The 14,487-nt window shown below is 42.5% G+C and overlaps 1 protein-coding gene across 2 annotated transcripts in view; it reads left to right on the forward strand.

The window, feature by feature from the left end:
* Positions 1–10,659, forward strand: part of LOC109299990 (collagen alpha-1(XXI) chain-like) — a 200,378-nt gene extending 189,719 nt beyond the window's left edge. For both annotated transcript variants that reach the window (XM_019520549.1, XM_019520551.1), the window contains 5 exons: positions 4,136–4,282; positions 4,368–4,422; positions 4,802–5,002; positions 8,371–8,448; positions 9,243–10,659. In XM_019520549.1, the coding sequence (XP_019376094.1) occupies positions 4,136–4,282; positions 4,368–4,422; positions 4,802–5,002; positions 8,371–8,448; positions 9,243–9,430 (669 nt within the window). In that variant the 3' untranslated portion in view covers positions 9,431–10,659. The remainder of the gene's footprint in view (positions 1–4,135; positions 4,283–4,367; positions 4,423–4,801; positions 5,003–8,370; positions 8,449–9,242) is intronic.
* Positions 10,660–14,487: the final 3,828 nt, after the last annotated feature.

Raw genomic sequence — 14,487 nt, forward strand, 5'->3', positions numbered from 1 at the left:
AGTTGCTGTGCAATGATCACTGATGTACAATGATCCCATTGGAGAAGGCATACGATAGGGTTAGACATGGGTATTTGTTCACGGTTTTGGAAAGGATGGGGTTCCCAAAAAGGTACGTAGGATGGGTGAGGGACATGTATTGGGCATTCAGCAGGGTGCTGCTGAAAGGACACTTGGGGGAAAAGATTAAGATTGAAGTGGAGGTAAGGCAGGGGTGCCTCCAGAAGTTCCCTGACTAGGTCCTCACTGACCCTAGGCCTGGGTGCACCTCCCCTGGCATCTACGGGAGTCCTGATAGGGGGAGGTGACCCGGTCCCTGCTCAGAAAAACGGAGGCAAAGAAATTGTTAAATAGGTTAGCTTTGCTGTCTAGTGCGATGACCAAATTTCCTAGCTTGTCTTGCAGAGGCCCCACGTTACCCAGTACCTTCATTTTGTCCCTTATGTATTTGAAAAAGGACTTCTTGTTGTCCTTGATCCGGGTGGCTAGTCCCATTTCCATCTCTGCCTTGGCCTTCCAGACCACCCCCCTACAGCCCTGAGCAACCGAAGTATAGTCCTCCCTGGTGATGGCCCCTTCCCTCCATTGGGTGTATGCCTCCTTTTTAGCTAGGAGACATTCCCTTATGCTTTTGGTGAGCCATGGGGGCTTTTGTGCCCTCTTGCCCCCTTTGATTTGCATTGGGACTACCACCCTTTTGGGCTTGGAGGATCGTCTCCTTAAGGAACGACCACTCTTCCTGGATACCCGACTCCCCTCCGGAACCTCAGTGCCTCCCCGACTATTCTCCTTACCTCATTGAAATCCACCCTCCTGAAGTCCAGGGCTGCTGCCTTGCTGCAGGCCTTTGCCACCTTGAGCTGGATGGTGAATTCCAGCAGGTGATGATCGCTGTCACCCAGGTGGTCAGGCACCCTCAGTTATACAAGTAATGCCTGTCATGCATTGCTTGTTGTGTTGCAGCCGACTTAAGAGGTGTTCTAAAGTTTCTGGTTTAGTTAAAGTATTATTTTTTAGAATACATTTCTACATAATTTCATGGAAGTAGGCCATATCAAAGAACTATACCTTACACTTAAATGAAAATGTGATAAAACCTGTGAAAGTCTTTAGTTTTTCTAAAAGTTCATTCTATAGTGTCAGACTAGTCCCTAAAAGTCTCCTTTCCCTGCACAGATGAGCTTTACCCTTTCTATTGAGAATTTCACTATTCCAGAATATGGATTTGTTGACCACAATCTTCATCTCAGAGATTTAGGTGACCTTTTATGTATTCTGAGCCAAGCATGGTAACTCTGATTCAGTATTTTTGGTCAACAATTATTTGCCAATGCTGCATAGGAAAAATTGTACCTAAAGAACTCTGTGTCCTTGCTGCTTTGGTTTTGAGGATGTATCAGCTTCACTGGTGGGTCCTTCATTTGGCTGCCCCCCTGGGCAGCTGATCTGCCAATCTAATTCCAAACCATCCATAAATTTGAGTGTCTTTCCTGCCACATCTGTGATGTCATATTAAGTATAGGTCCTCTCTTGGAAGGCAGACACTCAGGTGCCTCATTTTATTTCTCTCATTATCAGGCCAGCTCTCTGCAGAGAAGGAGTCTTTATGCCACATGGCACCCAGGCCATACTCCCGAACAGTCTTCAGATTATGGCATCCCTGGTTCACCACAACAGTAGTTCTTACGTGCAGAGTCCCTTGACCACAACAGTAACATTCCTCAGCTTGTAGCTTCTACCCCAATGGCAAGAGTTCTCAGCTCACAGCCTGCTGTCCTTTGTATTCCCTCCCAGGGATCATTTCTTCTGTGAGGCTTCACAGGTTCTCTGTTGGGCTTCTCCCTCCCCTGGATTTGGCTCTGGACTCTACACCATCCTGAGCGTCATCCTCCAGGCTGCTCTGCAGGTTTAGCCAGCCACAGGCTTATATAGCTGAAAGGGTGTGGCCTAACCTGTTTTCTCTCTTAAATGGGAAACACCCTTTTCTCACCCTAGTCTCACACCTATCCTAGGCTCCAACTGCTATCCCTAGGCTAACAGAAGAAAAGAGCTGGAATAAGCTTAATTTTCAATATGTACAGGGAGCCAGCCTGTTGAGTAAAATGGCACCAGTTTTATACAATTGGTTTTCAGGGTGAAACCAACAAATAATATATGTAATGAGATGTAATATCCACTAGCTTACCATTTATAGAGCCACCTAAGCTAAATAACTTCAGCTGATCTCTAGTGCCTCCTAGATGAACAATTTGTTAGGACCAGATAGCAACTGATTCTAGAAATGGAGTTCCAGGAGTTGTCTGTCTTTTTACATTTGTGACAGGGATTGGGTATAATCTCATAATGTTGGGATGTCAACCACCTAAAGATAGTATAGCCATGATCCTGTTCACCACCCCTCCCTACAGAGCAGTATGGAGCTGGCCAATTGTGGAAAGAGAAGCATGCCACGGTATTGTAAATGATGATGCAGTGGATTAACAGTGGCAGGGGAGCCTCTTTTGCTCCAGCCCCAGCACGTCAGCCTGATCCCTCTTTGCAGCAAGCTGTTCCTTTTTCAGTTCACTTTCCTCTTCTTAAAAAGAAAAGGTTCCTGGGCTTTAAATGCCCTACGTTTGGGCTTTTTTAAGAGGGCTGACTGTTCCTTCTTAGATGGACAGACATATCTCTCCTCACCCCTACCCCTCTGCTCCCCTACTGACCACCAAAGATTGGAGTCTAAGACCCATTTTCTACACCTAGTCCCACTCCTTTCTGGGAGAAGTCCATCTTGGTATGTGCAGATCCTGGTCAATGGCAGAAGTATGAGGAATAGAGTGCAATCCCAGGTAAACAACACATTGGCTTTGAATTGGCATCATGTTAAGGGGGCATCAATACATGTTTGTCTAGAGCCTGAATCTGTTAGGCCTAGAAGCTGGGTATTCTTTATTTTTCACTGGGACCACATAGCCTTTCTGTTCTGGGGCCTCTATCAGACATCCTGGTGTCCATGTAGTTGCAGTCCATCTGTGGGCAATCCCTGCACCAATGTCCAGTTTTCCACCCATAAAGCAGACAGGAATCTCCCCATTCTTTCATCTTGGCACTATATCTCGTTTCTACTTTCAAATCAGTAGCCTGGTAATGTTAAGCCCACCCTTGTCTCTGGGAATTGGGGAGGATTCCCAGGTTGGGTCCAGGATCTCTACCCACAGGCTTCTAGCTGTAGGAGGCCCTTCCTATTTTGAGTTCATGCATTGCTGGGCCTGTCCCTTTGGTCCAGCAGGGTATTTCCCATATTCTAATCTGGCCTCAAGGACGTTCTCGACTAAGCAAGCTACCTCTTTGATATCACCTAACCAATGTCTTCAAATTCCCTCCTGGTGTCCTACAGGCAATAACTGGCAAAATTGGTCTTGTCCTCCTTATCACCTCCATTATTTCTGTGGATAAGCAGGACTCTGGCTTAAGCAGAGTGAGGCTATGGGCAAGTGTTAAGGGCTGGGTGTCAGAGTTAAATGGTTCTTCCTGGAACTGGCACTGGTGTATCTCTCTAGTAAAACCTAGGCAGTTGAAGATAGGGGTCTTGAGGGTTTCATAGATCTGTGTCAGCTCAGCTCCCAGGACCTGGTATGTAGCCCAAACTTTCCCCGTCAGGTAACAGGCTTGCTTAGTGGCCCACTGATCCTGACATCAGTGGTACATTCTGGTCACCCACTCAAAAGATTTTAGAAAGGCCTCTTGAGTGAGTGGCCTCAGGATCATCATCTGGCCCCATTTTGTGAGAATTCCCACTCTTGTTTGGGCTAGGGTAGTAGTGTGCAACTGTGTGCTGGTCTTCCCCTAATCCAGTACCTGAACCATGAAGTGCTGCTGCTCCTCCTGCAATCTCCACTAAAAAAGTGCTGTTGAAGCTGGAACTGTTGGAACACTCCTGCCAGCCTATTTTAGCATGGCTTCTATATTCGTTTTTTATTGCTTGTGGACCTATTAGTGTCTGCTATTTAGCTGATCCACATACATCTCGATTATTCTGCTTTAATGAAGGCACCTCAGTGAAGGCCTGGCATCAGCTCACAATGAATAAAGATTCTTGTGCTTGTGGAACCCTGTGAAGGGATTTAGTTATCTTTTTTGCTTCCTTTGTTTTTAGAAAGGTGAGAAAGGAGACCCTGGCATTAGAGGCTTCAGTGGACAAAAAGGCGAGGCTGGCATTCATGGTTTGGTTGGACCTCCTGGACCAAGAGGACAGCCAGGGGACAGAGGACTCCCAGGGCCACCTGGATCAGATGGAAAACCTGTATGTATGGTCCTTGATATCTGTTGTTATTGCACATTTTAAAAACATATTCAGTGTATCTTATAACCCTTTTGTATTCATTCAGGGAAGGGAATTTTCAGAAGAGTTTATTCGCCAAGTTTGTACAGATGTATTGAGAAGTAAGTTCCAAAGAATCTTATGCATATCTTTCATTTATTCTATCATTATTTAAAGTGATTTGGGTGCTCTTGTTATAATTATAAATAAACTCTAGGTAAGGAAAATTCATATTACTAAGACACTGGACTGTCTATACCTCCCTTTGAGAGATTTTTCATGCCACACTTCATAATATTTTCAGAACTTATCAGTCTGAATTCATAAATCTGCAGCCTCATCCACATTAAGATAGAACATTTGCTTTTAATGACTAATAGATAATTATCTGAAACTCTTATTTATATAGTTTGCAGTTTTGCTTATTTTTATATTGGATAAAGGTATCTTCTCAGTATAATTCTCAGAACAACCTAAACTTTTCCATTTGAATTCTCCTAGCCCAGTTGCCTGTTATCCTTCAGAGTGGAAGGCTGCACAACTGCAACCATTGTCAGACTCAAAGTGCTCCCCCTGGCCTCCCCGGTCCACCAGGACCAACAGGTCCAGAAGGCCCTAGAGGTTTTCCAGGTTTGCCCGGAAATGATGGGGTTCCAGGTCTCTCAGGAATTCCTGGGCGTCCTGGTACACGTGGAACAAGAGGTAGCTGTATAGATGTCTCCCATATTTTTGTTTCTCCATATAAGTAATGTCTGCCTTTATTGATTTTTATATATATTTTCAAACAACATTCCATACACTTTAATTTATTGTTTAATGAAAAACTTTGCATCCATGGTGATTATTGCCTTCTAATAAAGACGGATAAAAGTGATTACAATGAGCTAAAATTCTGCACTAACTCACACCTTGCCTTTCTTTCCTGAAGTCAACATAATAGTAGTTTGTCCTAATATTTGGGGGGGAGAGAGATGGTGGGGGGGAAGAACACTCTCAAAAAGGTGATTGACCAGTACTCCCATGTTCTTCCAAAAGTTTAACTCTGCATCTTATTTCTGGTTATTATGCTCTCTGTCTTTAATTGACACACATGCATTTGATATCTGCTACTTCTAAAGTTTATCATATCAGCAATCAGTCAAGATTCAGTAAATTCAGCAACAAAAATTATTACCAGGAATCATGCCAGCAAAGCCAGCATTCTCATCAGATCTCAAACTTAAGCAAAGATAAACTTAATCTGTAGGAGTGCTATGCAACAAAAAGAATCTGATCCATCATTAGAATCTTCTTCACAGTCTGGGTCCTTCTTTACTCAGGACCATGAGCCATTTTTTGCTTGATGTTACAAGTATGCAATTGCCAGTGGCCTTTGTGGAAAATGCAAAGTCATTCCCTACCATTGCTTTATAATTAATGTTTCTTAGTTTTCATACAAACAGTTTTCCAGGGGAACTTTTAGGTATCTCTGTGGTAGATTGATGCTTTCCTCTAATATTCTAATTATTTGGAGCTGTTGGGCTTGGAAAAGTCTGGGAAAATTGCCATTCACCAGGGAGAGTGCATGAGAGCCAAAATACAGTGTTTAATTACAGGGAAAAATGAGTAATTTTGGAAAGGTGAAACCTCTACAAAAGAGAAGTTAAGCTCAAAAAAGAGTATTTTAAAAATCTTAGAGCTCCATATTTAGGCTTCAGAAGATTCAAAGGAAATGTCAGCATTTACTATATTAGTACAGTTATGTACTGTGTGATTTCAGTATTGTATATCTCACAGACTTCAACCTGAGACTTGGAGAACTATTATTGCCTGCTATTACACAGTAACAGGCCTGTCCTTAAGTAGTGTTGACTGAAGTGATCAATGTATTTCATAGCTTATTAAAAGTTACAGATTACCGTTTGAGGAGATATAAAGGACCCACATTGCCATTCAGTTTTTAAGAGCAAGTCTTGTACTTCTTTGTGTTGTTTTTCTCCAGAGTTCTTGCCATGTTACTGTTTATGGCAAAGGCAACAAAATAATAGAATTTCTCCTTGATTAAATGAATTCAGTTAGACTTACACTCATTTCCATCAGGGCTGAATTGGTCTGTTTTGTTTTATTTTCCTTTCCCTAGGCTTCTACTATTTCTATTATGTTCATCCTTTGTTTTGCGCGGGTTACCCTCATCACTAATTTTATAACCTGTAACATCTCTATACTCTCCTAAATTTTCTATATTTAATTTCTAGTGAATACTGGTGTAATTTTTCTATGTATCTGGATTTGTTTGGTCATCATAATGTTCAGAGGCTTTTACATGCAACTGTTCTGCAGTATTTTGAAGTTTCTGTATCCTTTCAATAATAATCAGCTACGGTGCAGCAAAATATTTATGCAAAATCATTACTTTTATTATGTAGCCCATCATAATTCACATGCTTAAAGCTAAGGTTGAATAAAGCCAAAGTATGTGGCAGCATCCATAATTTATTACCTTTGATCTCAGCAATTGCCGTATTTACTTGATTAGAAGAGGTCCCCCCACCCCCATTTCGTATGCGGGGGAAAAAGACCCTTGCCTTACAATTGAGTATTAGGCAGTGAAAGGAGGCCAAGTTGTGGGGACTGGCAGTTGCTGTGGCTCTGGCCCCAACCCAGGGCCAGGGCCGCAACCACAGCTGCCTCCTGGCCCCCCGTTGCCTCTGCATGCCCTGCCACTCCTTCCCTGCAGACCCTACTCTCCTTCCAACTGTGCTGCTTCCTTCTCTCCCCCGCTTTGTTGCACTCCTCCTTACCTTTGCTCTGTCAGCAGGATCTGTCTCTGCAGCAGCCTGGGACACGGAGCATGGCTCCAGCCCAGCCCTCTAGCAGCCATGTTGGCTCCCTGCCTTTGCTGCAGGGCTGGGCTGGATCCATATTGTGTCCCCCAGGCTGCAGCAGGGACAGAGTCTGTTGGCATGGAGCAAAGGTAAGTTTGGGGGGGGGGAGGGGGAGAATGTGGGTGGAAGGGGGAGTAAGTGGAGGAGCAGGCAGCAGGGGGCAAGCTGCCTGCCTCTTTCACTGCCTGCCCCACTACCTCCACATTGCGTGCCCCTACCACCTCCCCTCCTACTGCCTGTCCCCCACCATCCCCTAATGCCTACCTCATAATGCTCCCCACCACCTGCCCTACCACATGTCCCACTACTGCCTCCCTCACTGTCTGGTCCCCACTGTGTGCCCCATTACTGTCCCCCTCATCACCTCTCCTCCAACCCCCTGCAGTTGAGTGAAATAATTTAAGATGATCCTCCAATACTTAGATATCATACATGGAAAATTGTAATAAATTTATAATTTTTCTGTGCATAGAATCTAATTACTGGGGGCTACCTTTCATTCAGGGTTGTCTTGTATTCAGGAAATACGGTACTACATTTTTACAGAACTTAGTCTCTGAGAAGGCTGTATCAAGCTAGCTAGCAAGATGCTAATTGTAACTCAATGAATACTTCAAAAATACTTTCTTCCCTGCAACATTTTGACTGTGGCATGAAAAACAAAGTTCATGTCATAGATATTGAAGTTTTATCTTCAGCACTTAGCTACTTTTATTTCCTGAAAAAGATTCTGATATCAATTCACATTGACTACACAGCAAATGGTGAAAAATGGGTAGTCACTGAAAAAACTGATCATATTCTGTCATGGAACAGAGAATTTATTTCTCTTTGTCTGGATGGAAGGGACTTTAATTTTTATGTGCCTTTTGAAAAGTCTGTTATGTATTCTATTCGAAATAGGTATTGTGTTGAAGTTAACAATTTTTTTTCATGCAACCTTTTACTCCCCAAGAGAAAAGCTGGTCAGTATCAGCTCTGTTCAGCATTTCAATCTGTCATCTATTCCCTTTGCCGAGCATGTATATTTCTTACCATTTATTCTTTATCAGTCTCCTTTCAGCTAACTAAGGAAATTACATTAGATAGTACTGTACAAATAACTGTTTGTTATATGGTACATTATTTTGCATGCAATCCCACCCCTTTGACTTCTCAAATGAAAATAATTCTTAGTGTGCATGTATGTTGTTTGGTAATCTACAGGGTTACCAGGAAAAAATGGGGCAAAAGGTGGCCCAGGAATTGGACTTCCTGGTGAACAAGGTCCCCCAGGTCCTCCAGGTAAAGCAAGATTTAATTTCATGTTGAATATTTGAAAATATTATTTTCTGTATTATTAATATAATTCAAAGAAGCTCAACTAGTTCTTAAACAATACAATGGTTGGTGAAAAGCAAAATAATATGGTTGCATGCTTGTTATGTTTTGGTTCATTTTGCATTAGAATTAATTAAGTAAAGTAGCAATTCATAAAAGTCAGTAACTTAAATTCCTGTTTCCAAATAGACTGAGATCTGAGGTTAACAATGTTCTGTTTTGTAATGAAAACAGATAGAAATTGCAACTGGCCTGATTTTCAGAAATACTGAGAAACTACAAATAGATTTAAATACTCATCTGTAGAGAAGAGGGTGCAGCAGCATCCAGCAGTTTTGGAAACTATCCCGTGTTCTATAAAAATATTTTTTAAAAAAAAAGACTAGATTAGAGAGGCTGATACAAGGCCAACGAAGTCCATAGAAAATTGTTCATTAATTTCACTGAACTATGATTTATGTCAAGAGCAAACTAGATTATATGAGTATTTGATTTTAAATCTGTTCTAAATTAACCTTTTTTGTATATCTTGACTCCAGTAGAGGAGGCAGCACAGATAATGTCATTTTTAACCAATGTTTTAACTCTTTGTAATATACACTTGACTAAAGGAGGCCCTTTCCCTAGGAAATGACATTTTTCTTAGCTCAGTAAAATATATTCTCAAAGTTCTGAGGGTTTGGGATCCAGTGTGTAGTTTGTATCCATACCTAATGTTCTAGAGTAATGGTTTTCTTTATGGTAAATTTACCGTTTAGGTCCTGAAGGTCCACCTGGTCTTAGTAAAGAGGGACGTCCTGGAGAGCCTGGGCAGCCTGGTAAAGATGGAGATCGTGGGAATCCTGGAATGCAAGGACCAGCTGGACCCCCTGGAATTTGTGATCCATCATTATGTTTTAGTGTAATTGTAGGAAGAGATCCATTTAGAAAGGGGCCAAACTATTAATTTGTGATGTGTTAGAATAATAGGTATGGTGCTTGTCTTCTACAGTTTTTCATGTCTCAGGAAGATGACTAGCAATAATCCCATAAACAGGAACAAAAGTACCTCTGATTTTATAAAGGATCTAGGATAAGACTCTAGAAGATCACACATTCCATTTTAATGTATCTGCCATTGCTGTTGAATAATTAGCATAAATTAAATCTCAAAGTCTTTGAGAGAGAGACATGATTTTAACATGAATAAAGTAAATCATATCTGCTGTTTAGTTTGTAAGTGTCCTATTATGCTCCTGATCCCACTGAAGTTCATTCCTAAAGCTTTTTTTTTTTTTAAACTCCATTGGGAGCAGGAGCAGGGCCTAAATATTTAAATTACTGTGAAATATTTCACATTAGGCTACATATGCAGTATTTGATTTTCAAAGGATATGGCTGGCTTTTACTTCATATGTGTGTGAATCTCATTGGCTTATGTACATTACATATTTCATAGCTCAAGGTTTTCCATTACAAAAAAAATCCTATTTTTTTATAAAATTCAGAGAAGTATCTGGCTTCCTTATGGAAGTAATTTCACCACTGAGTAATCAGTTCTTTTATCTAAGCATCAGGGTGAAAAAGAAGAACTCCCATTGACACTGCTGCAGCCAGGGTTTTACTTCAGAGTGATGCAGACTGTGTGGGTAGATTAACTTATATACGAATTACCTTATTTTAAAAAATAGATTTTATTTGGTTTGTACCTGCAGTTGGCCAGAAATGAAAATCACAGTTTTGTACAATGAAGTTTAGCAATTTTAATATGCTCAGTTTAATCACAGATCAAAATTCAATTCCTTTGGTGTCCTTTATAAGAGCTGAAGTTGTCAAATGCAAGAAGCAGGTTTATAAGAAGAAAGTTCTTCATACTTTTCACTAATGGCCATGTTTGTTACGCTGCTTTATCTTCCATTTTAAGCAAGACTTTTTTTATGTTAACTTTCATTGTATGCACTGCTGGCAAGACCCATAGCTTGCTTTCTGAGTAAAAAGCAATTGCACAAGTCCCGTTTACAATTTTAGTCCAATTTTAAATTAATGCAGAGTCCTTAACCAGAGCTTTATATGCAGCTTTCCACTTTCCCTTCCCCCCGCAACATGCTGTTTCACTGTTGTCATACTAAAAAGTTTGTTTAAATGTTTGACATTCAAGGTAAAATAAAATTTTGTACAGACTTGGGGGTAATGTGATGACTTAGTGAAAGGTGTTTTTATTTGGCTTTGCTCTGTGACAATAGAAGAGTGTCTAATATGCATCTAGGAAAGTATCAGTACTTGTCTACTGCTGCTACTGCTGTTTTAATCTTTATATCTTCCCTCAGGGGAAAAAAAAAATTAAACCCCAAACAGAAAGTAGCGTCCCCAAAAAGTACCTCCCCCAAAACGCTAATGTGATCTATCTAAACTTGCAGGAACAGCATCCATTAACAATATTTATGCTGTGTAGATGCAAGGCAGTGGCACCTTTAGGACTCATTCAGAGGCATAATTTTTTTGCAAGCAACAGCTTACTTCATCAGATGCTCTTAGTCTACAGGGTGCAACTGCTCTGCCTTCTTCCTGATTTCAGACTAATACAGGGAACTCTCTCTTTTTGCACAGTATAGTTGACTATGCAAGTCACCACATTTACTTCAGTAAGACCATGCTTAGTTTGAGGCTGAATTAGTCTTCATCCAGTACTTCCACATGTTGTTAAAACTCCAAATACTTAAAATTTAGAGTAATATTTTTCATATGTAAAGTAGTGCCTTCTATATTAATGCCAATCTTTGTTTCAGTTAAACCAGCATCAATGTGAGATTTGGAATCATTTAGTTAAAAAGAAAAAAGTTGAATCATAGTAGGCAGAGATGAAAAAGATGTGGCAGTTTGCTCAGTTTCTTTCTTCCTCTTCCAGAAGGGAATTATTAATTACTTCTTCTACCAAGATCCATTTCATATAGCAGAATAAACAAAAAATATTTTGTTAGCTTGATTGTATTACAATTTGTGTGTCAGTGAAATGGGGAAAATCCTTGAAGTCTCTGACAAAATATATTGAGGAAACGCTAACAGATACGTAACTCTAATGGTTTGGAAACGGATTAGAAAAATTGGTGTACTTTCATGGAAAAAGGTGCTACTAGGTTCCATAGTAGAACCAATGTCTAGCATATTTTTTTAATTCCAAAACAGGAAAATAAATAGTAAGATGGACAGATTTACAAATGACACACAAAATGCCTACAAGATACTCAATAACAGAAGGGTGTAAGGAATTGTTGACCATTATGAAAAAATGCAAATTAGGAGGAATAATTTGAATTCTTCATACACTCTGCTAGTTTCTAAGTAAACTATAGCCACTCAGGGAAAAGACCTCAGTATAATTATTTAGAGCTGGATGAAAATTTCTGCATGATGTGAAAGGACATTAAAAAATACGTAACATTGCTAAACCAAGAGAGACAAAATAATACTTAAAATATAAAGTCATATTATAATTTGACCAACTATTTTCACTGTAAATTCTGTTTTCAGTTCTGGTCATGCCATATCGAAAAAGACATAGGTCCATATCCTATAATATACGTTTTCAGGTGACATTCTGTATACTTGCTTCAATTCAGCACTTGAGGAATAATACAGCTGAATCTTTAATGGTGTTTTTATTCTAATGAAGATGGATAAAAAGTGGTCACAATGAGCTAAATCCTGCACTAACTCGCATCTTGTACTTCTTTACTGAGGCTCTGCGTGGCAGAATCACCACAGCTGCAGGCCCAGGAGTCCCCCAGGAGCCCAGGTAAGGCTGCTGGGGCCAGCACAGTGCTGGCCCCAGCTTCCCCTACCCCACCTGGGGCAAGTTGCTGTGTGCCAAAATGTGGTTGGCATAAGTGTTCCCTGCGGATAAGTAGCTGCAGCACAAGGTGAGCCACTATTAGTTGTTCCCGGGGAACCAAATGTCCATGTGTGTCTGGATGCTCCCAAAAGGGGGCATCCACCTTTTGAAGCTGGTCTGGTAGGTACAAAGATCATGGGACCAAAAGAAGTGCAAGAAAAATTAAAACAGGCTCCTTAGCTTAGGCCACTCCTCTGGGTGGTAGAGAGCCCTGATTTCTGCTTCCTTTTCCAAATGCTGTTCATGTATTTAACAATAAGTAATCTTTCGATAAAATGTATGGATAGCATTGGGAAGAGAACCCAGAAGCTCATTCCCTCAAAGGGAGTGCCCTTCTCTGACTTAGACTTCATTCTGCATGACTCCAGTGCCCTATCCAATAGGATATTAGCTAAAAGGTGGGTTGATCCTCCTACACCTCTGATGGAATAGGATCTCAAGATAATGGAGCAGGGGAGGGCAAAATATGGCCCGTAGACCAGATCTGGCCGACCAGCTGATTGGATCCAGTGCGCAGGCAGGCCCCATCAATTAATTGTATCCAGCCCCACCCGTGACTGCACCTGCTGCACATGCTGTGCTCCCAGCCTCTCCCGCCAGCAGGCATAGCTTTTGAGCAGGGCTCCTGCTGTGGCCGCTGCCTAGGAAACTGCTGGGTTCCTCCATCACTTAAGAAGGGGGACCAAGTGCACACTAGGTCCTGCTGTTGCTCCCCCCTCCTGTCTGTCCCTGCCTGCCCATCAGAACTTCGTGAGCAGCCGAGCTCCTTCACGCTCGCCCCTCCATCCACACATACTCCCCTGCCCCACATGAGCAGGGCCAGAGTGAGCTGCAGGCAGAGCCCACCCTGCTCCCTTCAACACTAAAGCTTCCCCTCCCTACCTGCTGCCCAGAGCACTGCAGCAGGGACTGCTGCTGCTGCTGCTGCTGCCACTGCCTGGGAAACCGCTGGGCACCTCCAGCAACTCCTCCTGTCCCTGCTGCAGCCCTGCCAGGCAAGCAGGTGAGAGAGAAGCAACAGTAGCAGGAGCCAGGCAGGCTCGGCAGCAGCCCTGTCAGGCAGGTGTTGGATAGAGACTAAGAGAGCTGGTGATGCCAGGCTCAGCTCCCTGTCCTCTCTACCCTCTTGCAGAGGCTTCCTTTGCTGCCAGCAGTGACAGCTGCTTTCCTGCCCTTTGCAGCCTGTTGCAAGCCAGGCAGACAGAGCTGATCCCCTTCCCCCCACACACGGAGGGGCTGGGCTCAGCCATATCACAAAGAGCAGGAAGGAGGGAAGCCCCCCCACATGGACACCCAACCCACCCACACACCCCACCCCCCTCCATACCCACACACACACACCCATCACTGTCTCACACTCCAACCATACACCCCACTATAAATGTCCCATACCCCTCATACACACCCCACCAACACACTCCACACCCTCTACACACATCCACATATACCTACATCCCACAAACACCTACACCCCTTCATCTTACCCACACACACATCTAGCAGTCCCAAACACTCTACACACATCCACATGATACCCTAAACACACCCCATCTGCACCATACCCACACACACACCCACACGCATCCCACACCCAGCCCCCTCCTATGCCCCCACACACTGCACCTGCACCATACCCACACCCCACACATTCCCCAATTGCACCACCGCACCCCTTCACACATATTGTACTAGCAAACTGCCCCCTGCCCCAAAAGGAGTACTTCCTAGGCAAAAGGAGAAACTCTCAGTGGTAAAGGTCAGGGGTTAGGGGTCAGGACTTCTGGTCACAAGATAGTGACCAGGGAGTGGGGCACCTGCCAAGGGGTGGGGCTACCCTTGCAGCCCTCAGTACCTCGCCAAAATCCTTAAGCAGCCCTCTACCTGAAATAATTGCCTGTAACAGAGGGTTTTTAATGTTGACTCCTGAGCTAGGAACCTATTAGCTGCTTATAGGTGACTCCCTGGTCAGTATTTTTACAGTGTGGAGACGCATTAAGATCATTGCACAGGAATAGTAGAGCTGTGTGCATCTGAGTGAAATCAGATCACTTTCCTGAAATGAGATATGTATTTTTACTGAGTATAGCAACATAGAGGGAATCCAAAAAAATGAGGACTGTTTAGAGGTATATAAA

This window comes from Gavialis gangeticus, unplaced genomic scaffold (genome assembly GCF_001723915.1).
Source record: "Gavialis gangeticus isolate Ggan-Ray unplaced genomic scaffold, GavGan_comp1, whole genome shotgun sequence".
Lineage (NCBI taxonomy): Eukaryota > Metazoa > Chordata > Crocodylia > Gavialidae > Gavialis > Gavialis gangeticus.